The 18,619-nt window shown below is 48.5% G+C and overlaps 1 protein-coding gene across 5 annotated transcripts in view; it reads left to right on the top strand.

The window, feature by feature from the left end:
* The window catches only part of DENND1A (DENN domain containing 1A), a 405,649-nt gene that overhangs the window by 349,434 nt on the left and 37,596 nt on the right, over window positions 1–18,619 (top strand). For all 5 annotated transcript variants that reach the window (XM_087822901.1, XM_016210953.2, XM_087822900.1 and 2 more), the window contains 3 exons: window positions 141–212; window positions 1,382–1,438; window positions 9,492–9,623. In XM_087822901.1, coding sequence (XP_087679027.1) covers window positions 141–212; window positions 1,382–1,438; window positions 9,492–9,623 — 261 coding nt within the window. The remainder of the gene's footprint in view (window positions 1–140; window positions 213–1,381; window positions 1,439–9,491; window positions 9,624–18,619) is intronic.

The following is an 18,619-nucleotide window of genomic DNA, read 5'->3' as shown; positions in this document are numbered from 1 at the left end:
GGTTACCATCCTGGCCCATTTCTCTAATTAAATTACATGCTCTTGAAGTGTTGCTTAACTTGATTAAAGAGAAGAGGTCTTTGTTGGTGTTGGCCAGCTACGCCTTCAGCCCGCATTGCTGACTGGCGTTTTTATTATAGAAAGGAAGTGGAGCAATCCTGAACACTGTGAAAACTCGAGCAAACCCAGCCATGAAGACTGTCTATAAGTTCGTAAGTACTGGTCTTGGTCTCCGGACCCAGACAGATCTGCTCCTTAGCAGGACACAACTCTTAAACTCACGCGATCCTCTCTGCAGAGGTGACTCGACTGCTGCGCTGTTCCTGCACCTCAGTGCTCTTAGAATTACTTAGCGTTGATATTTCATGACCAGGCCGGTGACATTTTTTATTTCAAGTGTTTCTGCCTACAGTTGCCGCAAGAGAGAAATGGGAAGCTACTGGTTTTAGCTTTTAAAATGTGGGCTGGGTGGCTAAAATTCTGGCTGCTCCATGCCGGCGTCCCTGAGACCGGGAGGTTGTAGCAAACCTTTCCTGTGTCTCCCGGTTATTATGTCAGAATATAGCGGCTACTTTGCAGATTACTGAAGAGTGTTCATTGTGGGAGACACCCCCTGATTTTTGTCCCAAATTCTTCATGGTCTCTCATCACTGCCCCATAGGAAATGCATTGTCTGTGAAAGTCGTGCACATAGCAGTGAAATTAGAACATGTCCGTTCCTGACGCCGCATCTTTTACAAGCCTCAAGTATTTGCTTCTTGTGATTTCTCTTGCTTCTGATTTGACTCTGAGCTGCTTAACTGGGTGGTTTTATTTCCATTTTTTAATTTTGTTAGTCCTTTCTGTGCGTAAGTTGTAGTTATGGGGTGGGTGGCTGCTAACAGAACCACACAGGTCTAAAATGACAAAAAATAAAAGCCAAGGTGTCTGCCGAAATGAGATTTAAGAAATGGCGCTGGAAAGACGCAGCGATGCATCCGTTCAGGCCATTCAGCCTGGCGAGAAAACTGGTCCCGAAGCCCTGCCTGGTGAAAGGAATAGATGCTCTCAGTCTTGCAGCCAGAAGTGCTGCTGCTCAACTCTCACTGGTTGCTGTCACCAGGCTGCTGAGATAAATAATTACAGAGAGCAGAAAGGGGGGGGAGGATATCTGTGCCATCAAAATGCAGACAATAAAATCTCTGTAGCCCCTTTATGGGGTTTTTTTTTAACCTTTTAACAGTGTATTTGTTTTCTTAGCCATTACGTTTTCGACTTGATGATCCCGTTTTTTCCTTTCTTCCTAGTAATCAGAGAAGGTGGTTCACGACGGACTGAAATCAAGCACAGTCCCTGCTGGGAACAGAAGGGGAATCTTAACTTAAATTAATTTTTCATGCAGGCAAAAGATCATGCAAAAATGGGAATAAAAGAGGTGAAAAACCGCTTGAAGCAAAAGGTACTTGAAGTTCTTATTCAAAATGTATAAGCACCGTGTATGAAATGCGCGGCCACAGAAAAGTACGGTGTGATCAATAGAGGGCTGTTTGATACAGTGTTGCTAGCACACTTCAAAATGCATTACCAGCTGTCCGGGAGTTCTCACACTGTTATAAATATTCACAGACGGAAAACTGTCTTCAAATATCATTAAGACTCTGGCTTAAACCCACAAAGGCAAACAAGTTCAGAGTTACCATTGTCGGCCTGTCCCTTGCCCACCCCACCGGGCCCGGGGCCACCCAGGTCTGTGAAATTGGCTCAGTCTCTCCATCTCGGCACCATTCCCTCTACAGCTGACCTGGGACTGGTTGTAACCAAACCCCAGACGCATCTCCAGAAAAATGCCTGCCGTGGGTCCTGCATGCATGTGCCCCCGTGCAGACACAGGGCACAAACGGTGGGTTTGAGGAGGACACTGCGGGCTCTCCCCACAGTGGTGATTTTAACCCAGAGGAACCCAGCAGTTTGTGTTTGAGACTGTTAGGGGGCATGGAAAAGTTCCGATTGTCTTCTTGGACCATCTGGAAATTGTACAAAGTCATACAGGCTACATCCTAAGAGTCCTCCTACCTGATTCTCTAGACTTGTGCAGGGAGGTTAATGTAAGAGAGAGAGCATTTCATATTATTATGAATGCCATCACCATTGTTATTGCTGCCACCTTCATTAAGCACTAAGGACGGTCCAGGCTAGGAGCTTTCACATTTAATCCTCAAAACCACACTGGGGGTATTATTCCCATTTCATGTGGAAGGAGACCACAGGTCAAAGGTGAAGTCATCTGCCCACGGGTCACACTGGCCGAGTCAGGATTAGATTCTAGGTCCATCTGCATCCAGTGACTCTGTTCTAACACTACAGTATTTTGTTTGCCAGAAGATGTTTGGGATCACTTCCTTCATTAACCCACACATCCCAAACGTGCAGCTCTAATAAGGGCCTTTATCTGTCTTGGCAGTTTTTTAAAAATTGAAAGCAGTTTTAATTTTACAAAGTCAGAAAGGACCTCTCATTAACTTGAAATGGTCAAAGGAATTGATTCCTTTCTTTTAATTGCAAAATAATTTGCTCTGACTAAGCAGTTAAATTCTTCGTTTCAGCTGAGAGTGAATTTTTAGCAGCTGAGATTCAAGTCCTGAAGTAAAAGTCCTGTCATGTAGATCCAGGTAGACCTTAGCTGTGGCCTGCTGCACCCTGCCTGACTGGCAGGTGGAATGCTTTACTGGAATATCTCCTATCCCAGTCGCACGTAGCTGATTGGATGGCAGTTGTAAAGTGGAGTGGCCAGGAGGGGGATTCTCTGGCCAGATTTCCCTCCTAATGACCAGATCCCAGCTCTGGCTGGCATTAGAATATTACTTGAAGTAAGCAAAGAAGAGGGTCCCGCCTTAGGCGGAGGACAGATGTGCCTCACCGGTCAGATCTGCTCTCCACAGGCCTTTGCCCCCCTCCGGGTACATGTGAACATTAAGAAAAGCCCCTGTTCATGATACGTAACATTTCCACAAATACCTGGTTCATCTCCGGGCTTTTTGATGCTGTTGTTCAGAGGTTCCCTTAAACATCTAGATCTCTTTCCTTCCACGCCCTCACCCTGTCCTTTCTTTCCTTGACAGCACCTGAAACAGACTTTCCTCCCCTTCTCCAGCCTTTTCAAGAATAGCTTCAGGAGATAATGTTCTATAGAGACTGTCAGTACATTTCAGGTGACACAAATGGTGAAGGCATTTTATAGAAGCGTGGCTTGTCACCATCGGACTGTTGACAGATCCATTAGTGCACCCTTTTCAATTTTCACTTTTCCCCCTTCGGTCCAACAGCTCTCCGCAGACCTGATGCTGTGCAGTTGTGCTTGGAGGAGCTCTTTTGTCATTGAAACTCTAGCATTGTTCAGTGCAGACAGGACCTGGTCTTCTGCAGAGCTCCCGCTTCCTTTCTTCAGCTAATGTAGGATTTGGCTTCCTCTGACCCCTCTCACAGCTGTAGGAAATATTTCCTTGGCTTTCTTGTTCCCCTCCCTCTGCCCCCTTTCCTTTCTATGGCAGCATATCTATGTGTGGCTCCCACATATGTCTAATACATCTCAAGTTTGGTTTCTGCTATGAAATTGAGGCAGTTCCCAACAAAGATCCAATTTTCAAATGTACTGGGTTGCCACCCGGCCGCCTCTAGCTGCATAGCAGTGGTGACCTCGCAGATATAATCAAGAACCCAGTCGTGCCCCCTGCGCTCCTGCCTTGGGTTTGAATTGCAAATAGAAAATGTGGGGCCGACCTGTGGAGAGGTCACCATGGTGTGTGGAGGGTCCATCTCTAATATGACTGAGCAGGGCCCCTTCTCCATCCCTTGTTCATTTGTGCTGCCGATTTTCAAAGCATCTGAAGCTGGAGCTTTCAGGGTATCCTTGTGACCACCGGCAAATAATTGTCATACGCACTGTAGTGTGGCTTTATTCCACGCCTGCTCTGCCTCAGCCCAACAACAAAAAAAGAAGGCTGGATAATATTTCTCTGGATTAATGGAGCGAGGTGGTCAAGTTCTCCTATAGCTGGGCCTCCTTTGAAGTCTGACTTGCTCAAAATTAGGAAGAAGAGAGATGGCAAAGATGCTACTCAGGCGTTGCTTCCTAAAGAGAGAATGGGGGGCTCCCACCCCCATCCCCAGACCTGCAGAAGAAGGCCACCTGGTGGGGGCTCGTGATCGTCACCAGATGGCATCCAGTCACAGCCCCGCGCAGGCTGGCATCAGAATGTCCTGTTCCTCCTCACCTGCAGGGGGCAGTAAAATTTTCACACAAAGAGGGCTATTTTTTTTTTTGCCTATAGGGGAATTCCTGAAAAATGCCATTTTTTTCTTCTGTATCAAAATTATTTCATCAAATAGGCCCATTTCACAGCCCCTTTTAAAGTTTCTAAATCTTCAATCTTTAAAAGAGGCATCAAGCTTGTTGATTTAGTTTCTGTGATTTAAAAGGAGCAGATTCATACTTGGGTTAGCGAAGTCTTGAGTCTCTGGCCAGCCAGCTGTTTCCTGGTGTACTGAAGGGCGTGAGTAAGCACACGTGGGGCAGGGGGATCTAGGTAGATTCTTGTAGAACAGGCATTTTCACACCCAACACACAGCTGTCAGCTCCCAGCCTACAGACAGTAAAATACGCTGCAGCCTCCATCATAGAAATTCCAGCTTCAGATACTGTTTTGACCTTAGAATTCATATTTTAATTTGCATTTGCTGCGGTGTGAAGTAGAATGGAAAAGAAGGACACCGCCCAAATCCCAAAACAGACCAGCAGTCTGAGTCAGGGACGGGAAGGCCTCCTGCACACCCTCGGGGCTCTATTTTTTTTTTTTTTAAGACTTTATTTATTTTATTGATTTCAGAGAGAGGAAGGGAGAGGAAGAGAGAGAAAGAAGCATCCATGATGAGAAAGTCATTGATCGGCTGCCTCCTGCATGCCCCCGTCTGGGGATCGAGCCGGCAACCCGGGCATGTGCCCTGACCGGGAATCGAACCCCGATCGCCTGGATCCTAGGTCAATGCTCAACCGCTGAGCCACACCTGCCAGGCACCCGCGGGGCTCTTTAGACCCCCAGTCGGTGGCCTGGCATTTGGACTCTGAGGCAGGCGAGCTAGCTTCAGTGCTGGCTGTCTAAGATAGGAACTCTGTGACCTTGAGTAATTTACTTGACCTCTGTCAACCTAGTTTTTCCTCATCTAAGAGAAATAGAGATTTTTACTGGATTGTTCTAAGAGTTAGAAGAGGTAATGGGTTTAAACAGCAGCACTTACTGGCCACTCAGTAAACCAGAGTTTCCATCCTGCCCGTTTCTCTTGTCCCACATCTGGAGCAGCCATCTGCCCAGACCCCCGTGTGCACGTGCCCTGGGAAATGAGTTGGCATGGGATCACCTCCCTTTCAGCCATCCACACAGCCTTGGAGCAGTCTTTCTAGAACCCAGCTCTGACCGAGCCACTCCCCTGGTTAAAACCTTCCACCTCCTTAACCAGGAGGTTCTTGGGAGGCCCAGCTGTCACCCATGACCCCTTAACCAGCTCTGCCTTCCAGCTCCCCTGGGCTGGGAATGCTCTCCCCACATCTCTGCCTCATGAAGACATAGCCCCGGCTTTTTCTGTGCCCATCCTGCACCCAGCTCCTGCCCAGGGCCACTGAGAGCCCCCTTCTCCTCCAGGTTCCTGCGTGCTGGCTTCTTGTAGGGACTCTGTCCAAGGATTTATCAAATGCTGTCCCTGTCTCTGGGAGAGATGTGCCACCCTATGTGGCCTCTGATCTGCAGCTCTGACTGATGTCTCCTTCTGTGATACCCTTCAGGAAGGAACAGATTTGCCCCTCCTGTCAGCTTCTGGGTTTTCCTTTTTAAATGACATTTTGACGGTCAGTACTTTTTTCTGTTTGTAAACAAAAAACATGTCGATTGAAGAAAATTCAACAAGTCAGACAAACAAGAAAATGATCTCATTTTGTAACTGCATTTTCACTTACTACATCCTAAACATCTGCCAGACCACTGACTGTTTCTTCCACATGTCATTGTTTTAAATAAGTACATAAAATTTTATCTGAGGTACATATATACATTACTTAATCAATCCCGTTGTTAGACACTTAAGTTAGTTCCAATATTTTCTGGCAAATATCCTCATAGATAAAACCTTGCAGGAATTCTTAATTATTTCATCAGGATAAATTCCTAGAAATGAAATGAATGGGCCAAAGGACATACCTCTTTTAGGGTTTTGATAAAATTGCCAGGTTGTATTCCCACCAGAAGGGTCTGAGGCTGCCTTCTCATACCCTCTGCTAGCAGCTTCTCAGTGAGCTCTCAGACCATAGTTTCTTTAATCATGGGTACCAAGGCTGGCAGTTATAGGATCCCTACTATGTGTAAGACCTCTGCTAGCAGGATGTGACTGGTGCTGTTTCCTTCTTGACTGGGGCTTCTCCCACACTGCCCTCCAGGGAGGAAGCAGTTGTCCTTCCCCAGGTGGAAGGAATAGTGCAGACGTTAATAAATTGGTGGGCAAGCCTTGGGACTTTGCAAGAAGTCTTTCGCACCTTCGGGTCCTCTAACTAAATAAAATTAATGTGCTGCACTACTTTTTGACACACAAGCACATTCGTATATTGGACACATTTGCCTTCCAAATGTGCAACTCAACTATGCAAAGATTTATTGGAGAACATGTACTATATTCAAGGCTCTGAGGCAGAGAACCCAAGCCCCAAGGAATTCACGAACTATAGGGGTAAGAAGATAAATAAGTGCCCAGCTGTCATCAGGCATGGCAGCACAGGGTCATGTAAGAAAAGGAGTGTCAGACGGAGATCACAGCTGACTTGCTGAGCACCTCCTGAACTCAGAAAACCTTCACTTGGTATTGTTAAGGTTGATAGGGCTTAATGCCAGAAATCATATAGGTTTGAGTTCTTCCACTTTCTAGCTGTGTGGCCTTGGGGAAGATGCCCTCTCTGAGCCCTGTTTTCGCACCTATAAAAGTGTGGTACTCCTGTTACCTCTTGGTGATTGTGGAAAAGATCAAGGGGCTGGAAAAGTGCCTGCCAGTAGGAGGCGCTCACCACAGGGCAGCTCTTTTTAGATGGTGTGCTTCCCATTTTGCAGGAATAAAGATTTAATGTTCAGTTTGCACGGTATTGTAACATTTTTCAAAGCTTCCTCACATCTCATCTCATTTAACCCATTGTCCCAGTGGCTTTGAAGTTCCCCAAGCAGGAGGTGGTCTCCCCATTGTAAAAATAAAGAAATAGGTTGCAGGGAGGTTGAGTGAATTGGAAAGATCAGACAGCTACTAGGTGGTGAAAAACAAAACCAGAAAACGATGTTTTTACCTATAAGCTTAAACAAAGACATTGTCCCCAAAACTGCCACATACATTTTTTAAATAGCTATCATCTTACAGTTTTCCTCACCATCAGTATTTTCTTACCATGCTGCCTAACTGCTTCGTTTCTTTTCTTTTTTTCAGCCAGTCACTCACATACACTTGCAATATTTTTCCTGAACAAAAAGTGGATTTAAAAAAAAAACTTTATTTTATTTTTTTTACTGTTTGGCTTTACTCAGCCTCTTGTGTCTGTCCTCTAGGTAACCCCACTGGATCCAAAATGCCCCTTTTGCCCTTTGTTACTTTCCGGCACAGAAGGAGCCCTCCTCCTCTTTGTTCCACTTGACCCGAGCACTTTAGGGCAGCCCCTTCCCAAAAGAGCCGTTTCTAATTGGCCATCGGCGGCCTCTCTCATCACGGAGCCTGGGCCTGGCTGAGGCTGCCACCTGAGTAAGCCCTGCCTGCAAACCCGGAGGTGCTCACCCGGTGATGTCACCAGGCACTGTAGAGGCTGCAGCTGGGAGTGTGGGGTTGACTTTACACACACACACAGAAATTCCTGTAGTTTGTTGAGTACCGTATAGAGTCTTATTAATGCTGTGGACACTTTTATGTTATATTATGCTTTACTCCTCATAGCTACCATATTCCCATTTTACAGAAGAGGAGACTGAGGCTCACAGATGTTACATGTTTCACCCTTAATGCATTATTATTCAGTAAGGGGCCACTTTCCTCCACGTGCCATACTCTCTATTTGGCGGAGAAGTTAAGGGCACCCAATGGCTAAGTCCTTATATGTGGAACTTAATGAGCACTAAAGGCGTGTGTTTTGTTAACCAAAATGTGTATTTGTTTTGCAACTAAAAGAATTGGAAATTGCATTTATTATTTCTGTGAGTTATTTTAACTTGATGAAAGGAACGATTTAAATGTATTTTATTTATTTATTCTCTGCCTTGTGTCAGCGAAGATTTAAGCAGTTCCGTGACTTGAATGAGCTGTGTGGTCCTCATTGCACAAGTGGGCAGCACCCACACGTCCCAAAGAACCCTGTGCACAGTCAGCTGCGAGCCTTAGCCAGGGGAGCCATCACCTGCATTTTGCACATTGGGGCTTTTCCTTTCCGTATAATTTGACTTAATTCATCAGAAGCACAAATTAAATGTAAATTTCTGAATTTAAAAATATTCCTTTGGCATCCTAAATTTTCTCCAAGTCATAGAATCCTAACTCAGACTTCAGCCTCTTCATTCTCTGCCCGAAAGATTAGGGCTAAGACAGAGGGAGTAGGGCACATGGTTTTCACAAACAGTAACATCACCAGTAAACAGACCGAGAAGTGTCCACACTCTCAGATAATCAGAGTACTGCAAATTAAACGACAATGAGGTCTCGCCTTTCACCTCTTAAATTAGCGATACACTTTTAAACCTATGAGGCTAACGAGTACTGTGAAACAACGTATCCATGGCTGGTAGTGGTGTAAATTGGAAAGCAAATTGGTAGAATGAATAAAAAGCCTTAAAAATGGTTATATCTTCTGACCTAGTCATTTCATTCCTAAGGATTTCCGTTAAAGAAATAATCCAGAAGAAAGAAAAGCTGCAGTGTTCATCACTGTGGTGTTTAGGGGGAAAGTAACAACCTAAATGCTTGATAGTGGTAGAATGATTCATTAAATTATCATATAGCCTTTCAGTGAAATATTATGCACCCATTGAAATTATCGTTGTAATGACTATGCAACACCATGGAGATGCTTATAAGATAGTAGGAAAAAATAGAATGTAAAGTTATGCACGAGCTGTGATTGCAAGAAATTTAAGTGTCTGCATGTGGGCAAAGTGAGTATGTAAAAATGAAAATAGGCCTGTAAAGCAGTGGCATGAAAGGGATTTTCCCCCCAAGTATTGTGAATTATTATGTTGCCTTTGTAATTTAGGATGATTGGTTTAGGTTTGACCTCCTTAAAGGTCAAACAGCCACGTTGGCCTCCCAGCTCCTTCATCTCTAGGAGGATGGGCTCTAAATGTCCCAGAGGGAGTTCTGTGGCCTGGCTCTTAGCCTTGGGGTTGGAGGGAGCACCTGTGCTCATGGCAGGTGCCAAGACCCGGCACCAACCCCTGGCTGGCTTCTCCCTGCAGGACATCACCGAGAATGGCTGTGCTCCCACCTTGGATGAACAGCTACCAAAGACTGTGCCATCCCCGTTGGTGGAGGCCAAGGACCCCAGGCTCCGAGAAGACCGCAGGCCAATCACAGTCCACTTCGGACAGGTATGTAGCCCGTCCGTTTGACTGGTCAGGTTTTGGTTTGGTTCGGTTTTCAGCAGGACGGTGGCGCATGCGGCTGGTGTGTTTTCATTTCATTCCGCTCTCTTTGGTAAAACAATCCCAGGGAGTTGGCACATCTTCCAATGTGTATTTAGTGCAAACGTGTTTTGAAGGGGAGTGTTCAAAAACTTTGAGGAGACAGCATGGCTCTGGCCACAAACTAGCTGAACTCTTGAATGAAGTCGTTAAATGCAGCTACCGCCCCCCCACCCCAAGACGCTCCATTTAAGGTGCCTCTGTTAGCTAAGCATCTCATTAGAACACTTTAGCATCCCAGGCCCTTCTTTGCACCTTCAAATAAAAGGCAACAAGCAAAGTCTTAAAAAATCAATTAGGAGTTCTTTATTAATGTACTTCCTGAAAATCAATACCAGGAGTCCTGCTTCTCAGAGTAAACACCACACTGCGGTTCCAGGGATCCGATTCTGGAACCGGAATTGGACCAGAGTGAGCATTTGAAAACTTACTTATTTGTTTGATTTTTTTTCCTCTTAAGTAAAACATTGTACTCTGTATAGAAACTGAAATTTTTTATCCATTTCTTAGTCGGTAGTTCTATTTTTGGTTGAAAAAGATTGTATACCCTCCCCTACTACTCTTGAATTGACTTTCTTGATTAGCAAAAGTTGTAACTTTTTGGTTTCTGAGAAATGGCTCTGTTAACAAGATACAACTGTAATAAGAATCTACAAGGTCATTTATTCTGAAATCACCTGATTCTTTAGCCATTTATTAGGTGAAGCATGATTAAAATAGTCTTTATGATTTTATTGTAAATAGAATTGCTATTTTATCACATAAAGGAGCTAGAAGCATACATTTAAAGTACTCATTTTTAACGGACATTTATCAAGCTCCTACTATGTGCTGGGCATAGAGCTACTTAGAAATATAGGAAACTAATCCAGTTGTTGCTGTGGGTTATGATTGAAAGGAGTGAGTTTGTTAAAACATAAAAACCTTCCTCTGTAATCAGTATTTTCAGATAATACATTCACACATCTTAAACTTGAGAGGTTCACTCCCCTTTTCTGATTTTTCACTTAAAAGGGACATTATAAAAATTGAAATACATCATAAGAAAGAAGCATCCATGGGGCAGAGCTCTTTTGCTTAATGATTATCTTCAAATTTCATTGATGTTTGCGCCCTGAAGAGCTGCCCCCTCGCAGCTCAGGCTCCGTTGGGGGACCCTGTGTGGCCAGCCGGCCGGTTTGCTGGAAGCCATGCCCCCTGGTCATGCGGCCCTGCCCCCGCGGGTTTGCTGGAAGCCCTGCCCCTGGTCGCCAGCGTGGCATTCCAGAGCCAGCTTCCTGCCTGCCTTTGTCCTCACTCCTGCACGCGAACCTTCCCATGAAAAGAGCCCCTCGCGGGAGTTTGGAGCCCATTACGGGGAGATGGGGCGGGGGAGAGGGATTTCATGGTGTTAAACATACCATTTTCGAAACACAAAAAAGGAGGCCCTATTTGAAATGGAGAAAGACCTCCTTTCCATTTCAGGAAAAAGTAGAGACGCTTTAATGCCATTCCCAGCTAAATGCAGAATAAGAGTGTGTGTACGTGGGTGGGGGACAAACAATTAAAAAAAGCCACCCCAAACTCTTGAAATGAGAGCTGTCTGTGCCCTCACAGGTCTGTAAACTGGGGAGGGTGAAAGTGGCTTTTCTCCGTTTGTCTTCCCTCACGTGGCTGCCAGCATTATGCAAGTGCGCAGGAAGGCAGGGGCTTTTAATGCATGCATGCGGATTAAGGTCAAGCCCGGTCTCAGCCATGCAGCGGGCCTTCCCCTGCAGCTGCAGCCGCAGAGCCTACCCGCAGCCGCGAGATGCCTTAATTGAGACGTGCTGTCAAAGTGACAAACACATTTGCATACAGTCTACACTCTATTTATTTTCTCGGGAAAGGTCCACAGTCTGCTGTTGGTTGAACATTCCTAATCAGTTCGCTGTAAGTGAACTGCCTGCTAGCTCACTTGTGCCGCCGCCACTTCTTCATTAGCTGACAGATTAGCTGCTGGGGGATGGGCCGGGAAGCCCAAGACCCTTCCTTTCAACTCTTTCCAGCTCTGCCCGCAGCGAGGCTGTCCGCTGCCCTCCCCCAGGCGCCTGGGTGTGATGGGCTGCTGACCGGAACAGGCAGCGTTTCAAGAGCACCTGCTACTGGCAGCCTGAGTTTCGGGGACTTGACATGCTTCTCACGGAACAGTCTTTTGGGCTCCATTTCAGAAATTTTGCCACACTCTCCTGCCATCTGTACCACTTTTTGGTTGGATATTTTCCTTTAAACAGCCTCAGACCTGACATCTGTACTTTAGCCTCGTCTTAAGTGATGACATTGGTAAAATTATAGGGTTGATATACTAGTTAAAGTTTTTTCTAAGGCATATCAAAAAATACGTTTTAAGTGTCCATCCATGTATCACCTAAACCACTCATGTAGCCCCAACAGTATGCATTCTCCTCTGGAAACATGTCCCCTCTGCCGTAGCCCTTTGAGGAAGGGATCATTAGCCGCATTTTATGGTGGCAGAGCCAGAGCTCGGGGACCTGAATGGACCTGCCCAGGGCCTCATCACCAGCAAAATCATCCGAGCCAGCCGATTGTACATGCTAACCTCGGAAGACCCTGCCTTGAGTTCGCATTTCTGTGGGGTTTGTTCAAGGACACTTAGCTGTCTGTAGGGACGCAGCTGTTGAGATTGTTAGAGCAGTTCCTCCACCTGGCAGAGCCATTGCCCATGCAGCCAGCCAGGGGCGCTCCATGGAGACATTGGCAGGGGGGTAGGGAGCCCTCAGATGGCAGCTCTAAGGGGGCAGCATGAGGGGAGCTCCGTGCGCAGGCAAGAGTCACCTCTGCCAGGGAGAGAAAGTGCTCGGTGGCCTGTCTGCCCCGCTGAGCGTCCTCCCTGTAGGCAGAAAGAAGGAGACAGGCCAGCAAATGGAGTCTCAACCCAGAATTAGAACAGTGACCTCGTAGTACTACAAGGGCTCCACAGAGGTACCCTCTTCACCCCCAGAACCCCGGTCCCAAGTTGGACCCTGTACTTAAAAGGTATTTGGTCAACAAATTGAACTAGCTACCAATCCATCTGTTTCCTAGAGCAGATGTACATAACGCCACTCAGAGTGGTGATGAGCCCAGACAAGAGCAAGAGAGACGGATTTTTAGTTCATCTCTGAAGCCTTATCATGTCTGGTTTCTTGAAAGAGTTCAAGATCCCAAGTAGCGTGGGAATGCCTGTTCCTACCTTGGAAAATGTTTAGCTTTAGAGAGGCTTTGAATAGCTCTTTTCCCCACCTCTCAAGTTCAGATCCGTGAAATAAGGCCCAGGAGACAGTCAAGCGAGATAAAATGCCAGCTTCTGTACTGAAAGGAGGGTGCTGCTTCAGACTTGAGACCAGACAGGCTTGCTCAGACTTCCCCTCAGAATTAAGAAGACTGAGCCCCTCCCCAGGAGAAGGGGCCAGTTGCAGGCAGCACCAAGGGGGGAGCCAGGAGTGTACTTTGTTGATTCACACACCGGCGTCGTAACAGAGGGTAGGGAGCGAGCAGAGAAGGCAGCAGCCTCTCTAGATTGGCAGGTGGCAGGGTTAACACTCAAGGGAACTGACTCACAAGCCCTGTCTTGGGCATCATAGGACAAGTAGGTCTCTCCACACCTGCTGCCAGAATCTTAAAATTTATGTAGCCGCCCTAACAGGGTTTGGTCACATATACCATCCAGATGGTCGCAACACCACGTTGCTCTCTAAGGCCACTTGCCACATCCTTGAAAATGGCTCCCACTTTGGGAATAGTGGGGAGAACTTCTGTCCCAGGCCAGGGGAGGGGGAAGGAGCCTCCCATGGTCCAGGTCCAGTCGTGGGGTCAGCTGGCAGTCACATCACTCGGTGACCTCCCCCAACACTCATGGTGCATGGAGCATGCTTAGCTCCTGGTCCCAAGGATCTCCTTCTCTGAGGAAGGACTCCTCCTCTGCTGGGCAGGAGTGAGCGAGAGGCACAGAGAGCAACTGCGGATTTCCCATGCTTTCCCCTCCTGGGATGGGGAGTGGATGGTCCCTCCTCTCTGTGGCTGTGGAAGGAGCCAGGACGCAGTGTCTTCCCCAGTGGGGCCTGGGCACCCCTCAGCCAGAACACCTGACCTTGACCCTCCTTCCCCTCCTGAGAAATCAGCAGAGATAGCACCCAGTGGAGACTGCTCTCTGCCCTGCCTTGACTGAGAGGGAGAGGCCACTGGGTGCTTTCACGTCTCTGCTCATTTCACTGACTCTTGACCCTCAGCTGGTGAGGAGGAAGGCATCATGCCCGTTGTACAAATGAGGAAACAGGCTCGGGAGACATTTGCTGGAATCGGTAGCTAATTCACACTCCACAGCCAGCTGTCCCTCCCTGGCTAGGGGAACTGGGCTGGCTGTGGGTCTCGGCCAGGGGCTGGGTCTTCTCAGCAGGTGGGAGGATGGGGCTCCATTGAGAACATCATGGCAGACCTGCTCCCGCACCCCCTTGGTTGGGTTTTCCCCAGTTGATTGATCCTGCAGACAAAGTAGTTGCCTGCTTTCCAGTCTCACAGGTTCCAAAAAGTGGGTACCTCTGTTCTCCCAGTTGAGCAAAGGTTTCTAAACCTCTTTAATGTCAAGTTTGAAAAGCCAGTTAAACCCAAGCCCCAAGCAGGCAGTACCAGAGACCCGGGACTCCGTGGTTTGGATACACCCCTAGGAGCACCTCTTGAGTGTGGTGTCTTGCTTGTCTGTGCATCTGGAGATTCTGACTTTACAAGCATGAGCCAGGTAGTCAGTGCTAGTCTCGCACTGGGCTGGAAAAGCTGGCCAGCCAGTGAATGCCCTCTCAGCACCTTGGTTCTGAGTGCCCTGAGAAACCCTGAGCCCCGCTGAGCTTGGATATCACACACAGTTCCCTTCAATTCAGCTGCTGTCTCCCAAACACGTTGGACACCTCAAAGCACAGGCCTGCAGTCTGAACGTATACTTCTCGCCAAACTCACCCCTCCTCCTCTTTCTCCAACCCCAGTGAGGTCCATCCAGAAACCTGGGTCCCCTCCCACCACTCAGAACCTCTCCCTTCTTCCCCTTGGACACTGTCACCTGTCCTCTGCATCACCATTCCCAGCTCTGGTTCAGGCTGCATTCTCACTCACCTCGACTGTTCCACAGTATCCTAACTGGCCTCCAGGCTCACCCCCACTCCAGGCCCCACATGGCCTCGCAGGGTCTACTTGCCACATGCATGAGTGGCTGTGTCGCCTCCCTGTGCCTAGCCTCCCCTGGAGATTCCACCCTCACCCTTGGGGTGAGGCCCTTCATGAAATGCCTGTCCACTCTCAGGGCAGCCCGTTTATAAGTCCTCCTGACCCCCCTGGGAGGAGTTGGGTGCCCCTGTCTCTGCAGAGCCCCAGAACTTGGCACATTCTCTGTCTCACACAGCCTTGTAATTATTGCTTTAGTGCTTGACATCTCCCATGAGAGTATGAGCCTCTGGAAAGTTCACTGCAGGCCTGGCAGTGAGTAAACGTCCTGGGGTTTTATTATTGATGTGGATTTTTAAATTGATTAATGATTAATTATGAAGTACTTGCTGTGTGTCCAGCAAGGGTGGGGTTTTTTTTGTTTTATTTCAGTTGCTATAATTATAATTCTGTCCACTTGAAGAAGAATTAGTATTTCATTAGTGGCCAAAAACTACTTCTAAATCTCTCTCTATAAATAAGGGTTTTGTTTTCAAGTGGAAACATCTTTGTATTTTAAGAATTTAGATCATCTCTCATTTTACTTTGTGTTTTTATGAGCTCCTAAGGTCTAGACATATATGCCTAAGAAAAGAGGGGTTGGGTAAGGGGCAAGGAGGACTGGGGCACCCCCATGCTCCCAGGATGAGTTACCCAGGGAGGAGGGGATCTGGGGAAAGAGCAGTCAAGGAAAGGAAAAGCCTGGAGTCCCTTGTTTATAGCAAATAAAGCAAGGCTTTTGGCTGTAAAAGAGACTAAGCTACATAACTAATGCAAAGTATGAAGTTAACTCGGATTTTTTTTTAAGCTTTAAATACATTCTTAAGAAAATTGGAAGATTTGAAGATGGACTGGGATGTTAGGTAGCACGGTACAAGCATTGTTAACGTGGCTGATGGGGATTTCTCTTTATCCGGGGAGGTACCCACTGAAGTGTTTTAGGGGTAAAGTACCATAGTGTCTGAAAATTGCTTTCAAATGGTGTGGCCAAAAAATTACACACATGCCTGCACACACTCACAGACACACACAGACCATTCACAGATAGAGAGAAAGCAAACAGCCCCCATGTCCCCAAATATTTAACTGCTGAGAGGCAAGTTGGTAGCTTCAGCCCACATCCCTCCAGGTGTGAGACAGCAGGAAAGGAAGTGTCACTGGTAGTGACTAGCACAAGGCATGGGATTCACTCATGGAGCCAAGTTTGATCATACGCCTACCTCAGAACCGGACAGCGTGGCCAGGAATCGCTGTGGCCCTGGGCAGCCCTGCCTGAAACACACACCTAAGAGGTGGAGGGGTGCTTCCTAGGAGGCAGTTACCAAAGGAAGGGCGAGCAGATCGAATTGATAACTGCACAGAGGCCCAAGAAGAGACATTGTCCCAGCCTCTTGTCCTCGTGTCTGATGGCAGAGAGAGCTGTATACCCAGAGCTGTGGGAATCTTGAAACTGGGCGTGGCTGAGAATCAAGGTCAGAAGCCACCCAGGGCACTAGATAGAGAGGGGACAGAAGAGCATGGCAGGTCGGGGCCGGGGGTCGCAGGTCACGGTGACAGCTTCTGGGAATGAACTGCGGCAGGTCAGCCACAATCCAGGGCACTTTCTTGGAGAAAGTGCCAAGAACCTAGGTCACTCGTTCAGCAATCACTGGTACCTGCTCCGCGACATGCCTGTGAAAACGGGTGACAGTGACATGGTCCCTGACTTCAGGGAGCTCAGAGTCCCACAGCAAGTGGTTTAACTTACTCCTGATGGGTGGAATTCATCTGGTGGTTTCAAAAGGCCTGGGTCTCCGCTGTGTGAGCCTGCAGCGGGGCGTCTCAGAGTCCCCTTTTCATTTGTTATAAACTCCAACCTGTTCGGTCCTCAGAGTGATCCCCCGCCAGCGTGCTCAGGAGGTGCCCGCCAGCTCATCGCTGCCGCCTTGCTGGAGAGCAGTGCAGATAAACGCAGTTTTTAATTAACACCCTTGCTCACGCCGGCTTCAAGGATGAAGCAGAGCTCATTCTCCTGGGGTGGTGGGAGCGGCCTTCCTCGGGCCGTGTCTCAGGCGCCCGCTGACGGTTCTGAACCTGTGAGACCAAACACGGCCACAGCTCTAGCCAGCTCTAGGATGGGGTGGCTGCTGATTCCTGTTAGAGCCCCGGAATTCTCTGCTCTGGCCCACACAATCCCCACGGCTTTCCCCACCAGTTGCAGTAGATAATTTTTGCCTTTTAAATCCGTCCTTTGGCCCAAGGTATCGTCTCCAGAAAGGCCCTACTGAAATACGCGGAGGCATGGAAATCAGACTGGGCAGCTGGGCCCGGCGGGGGGGGGAGGCCTGAGCTGGGCTTGGCGAAGGGCGCTGGCCCCAGGCTCTGACCTGCCTGCGGGGACGCTGTGCCCTGTGCCGAGCTCAGCACCTGTGCCGTCTGAGCACCCCCTCTGTCCCAGCAGCTCCCAGAATCCACCCTTCGCCCTCGCTGTTTCATGAGCTTCCCTCACTGCAATGTGTTTGTCTGTCCTGGGCCTTCTCCAAACCTGCCCCACCCCAGTCCCACCACTCATATTCCCTGGGTCACGCGTCACTCCCTGCCTCTGGTCTGTGAGTCACAGAGGGCACCAGAAAACAGCAGATACTGAGAGGCGTGCCCTTCAGCCCTTCGGAATGTGGGTGCCTCTCCAGGATTCCCTCCCTGGGCACGGGCCTGCCTGTTGGTCAGGAGAATTGTCCAGCCTCAGGTCCTTCCAGACGTCCCCTTGCCCGAGCCCCCCTGCCCACAGCTGCGTCTTCCGGGCTGGAGGCACCTGCCATCCTGCACTTCTGGGCAGTTCCTTCTCTCCTGCGAGACTCTGCTAAGTCCCCACCCTGGGCAGAGTCCCCCTTCCTCTTCTCTAGTCCCCAACACATCACCGCTCTTCATGGGCATCTGGGTGCTGTAAGAAACTAGAGATGAATCAGCTCCTACTGTCCCCACAGCCAGGAGTGTCCTTGCTCTTCTGTTCCACTTGACAAAATCCCATCAGCTTCTCGGGACCACCTCAAGCACCCCCCCGCAAGCCCTCCCTGAGTCCTCCAGGCAGAGCCCCTCCCTCCTGCTCTGGCAGCACTGTCTCCATGCTTGACCCACTGTCCCCGACAGGAATAGTGTCAGCCCTGCTTCCGTGACCTCCGCACCCTCACGGGCCTGGCACAGATGAGGTGCCCAGTAAGAATTGGGGGACGACTGAGTGGTGAGTGAATCATGGGACGGGTGTGGGCGGCTCTGCACTCCTGCCATGAGCTGCCCGTCTATTCACAGAGCAGAACCCGGAGAGGCAGCTGTGCCCTGCAGCCCATGCTCACTTAGGAACCGTGCGGCGTGGTGTGCATGTGACAGGCCTCCTGCGTCCCTGAGTCCGTCTGCATTCACAGTGTGACAGTAGGGTCTCCTTGCCAGAGGACTGACCAGAGCCTAAAAACAGCCTTCCTTTAAGGCCTGCGCTGCAGCAGCTCAGAATCCGGCTCCCTGCCAGGGAGACAGTGAGCCCAGCAGGACAGGAGCAGAAATCTGATTCAGCGAGACCAGAGGAGGCGTTTTCCCAGATTAGAATTCTCTGTGCCAAAGGTGGGGAGTTTATCACAGTAGGGAAGGTGAAATAAAACATAAAACATTGAAAATAAATTATATCCTGCAAGCAACATGCTCCGGGAGAGTCAGCTCGGTGTCAG

The sequence above is a fragment of the Miniopterus natalensis genome, chromosome 12, assembly GCF_054644295.1.
Source record: "Miniopterus natalensis isolate mMinNat1 chromosome 12, mMinNat1.hap1, whole genome shotgun sequence".
Lineage (NCBI taxonomy): Eukaryota > Metazoa > Chordata > Mammalia > Chiroptera > Miniopteridae > Miniopterus > Miniopterus natalensis.
This window is presented reverse-complemented; position numbering and strand designations above follow the sequence as displayed.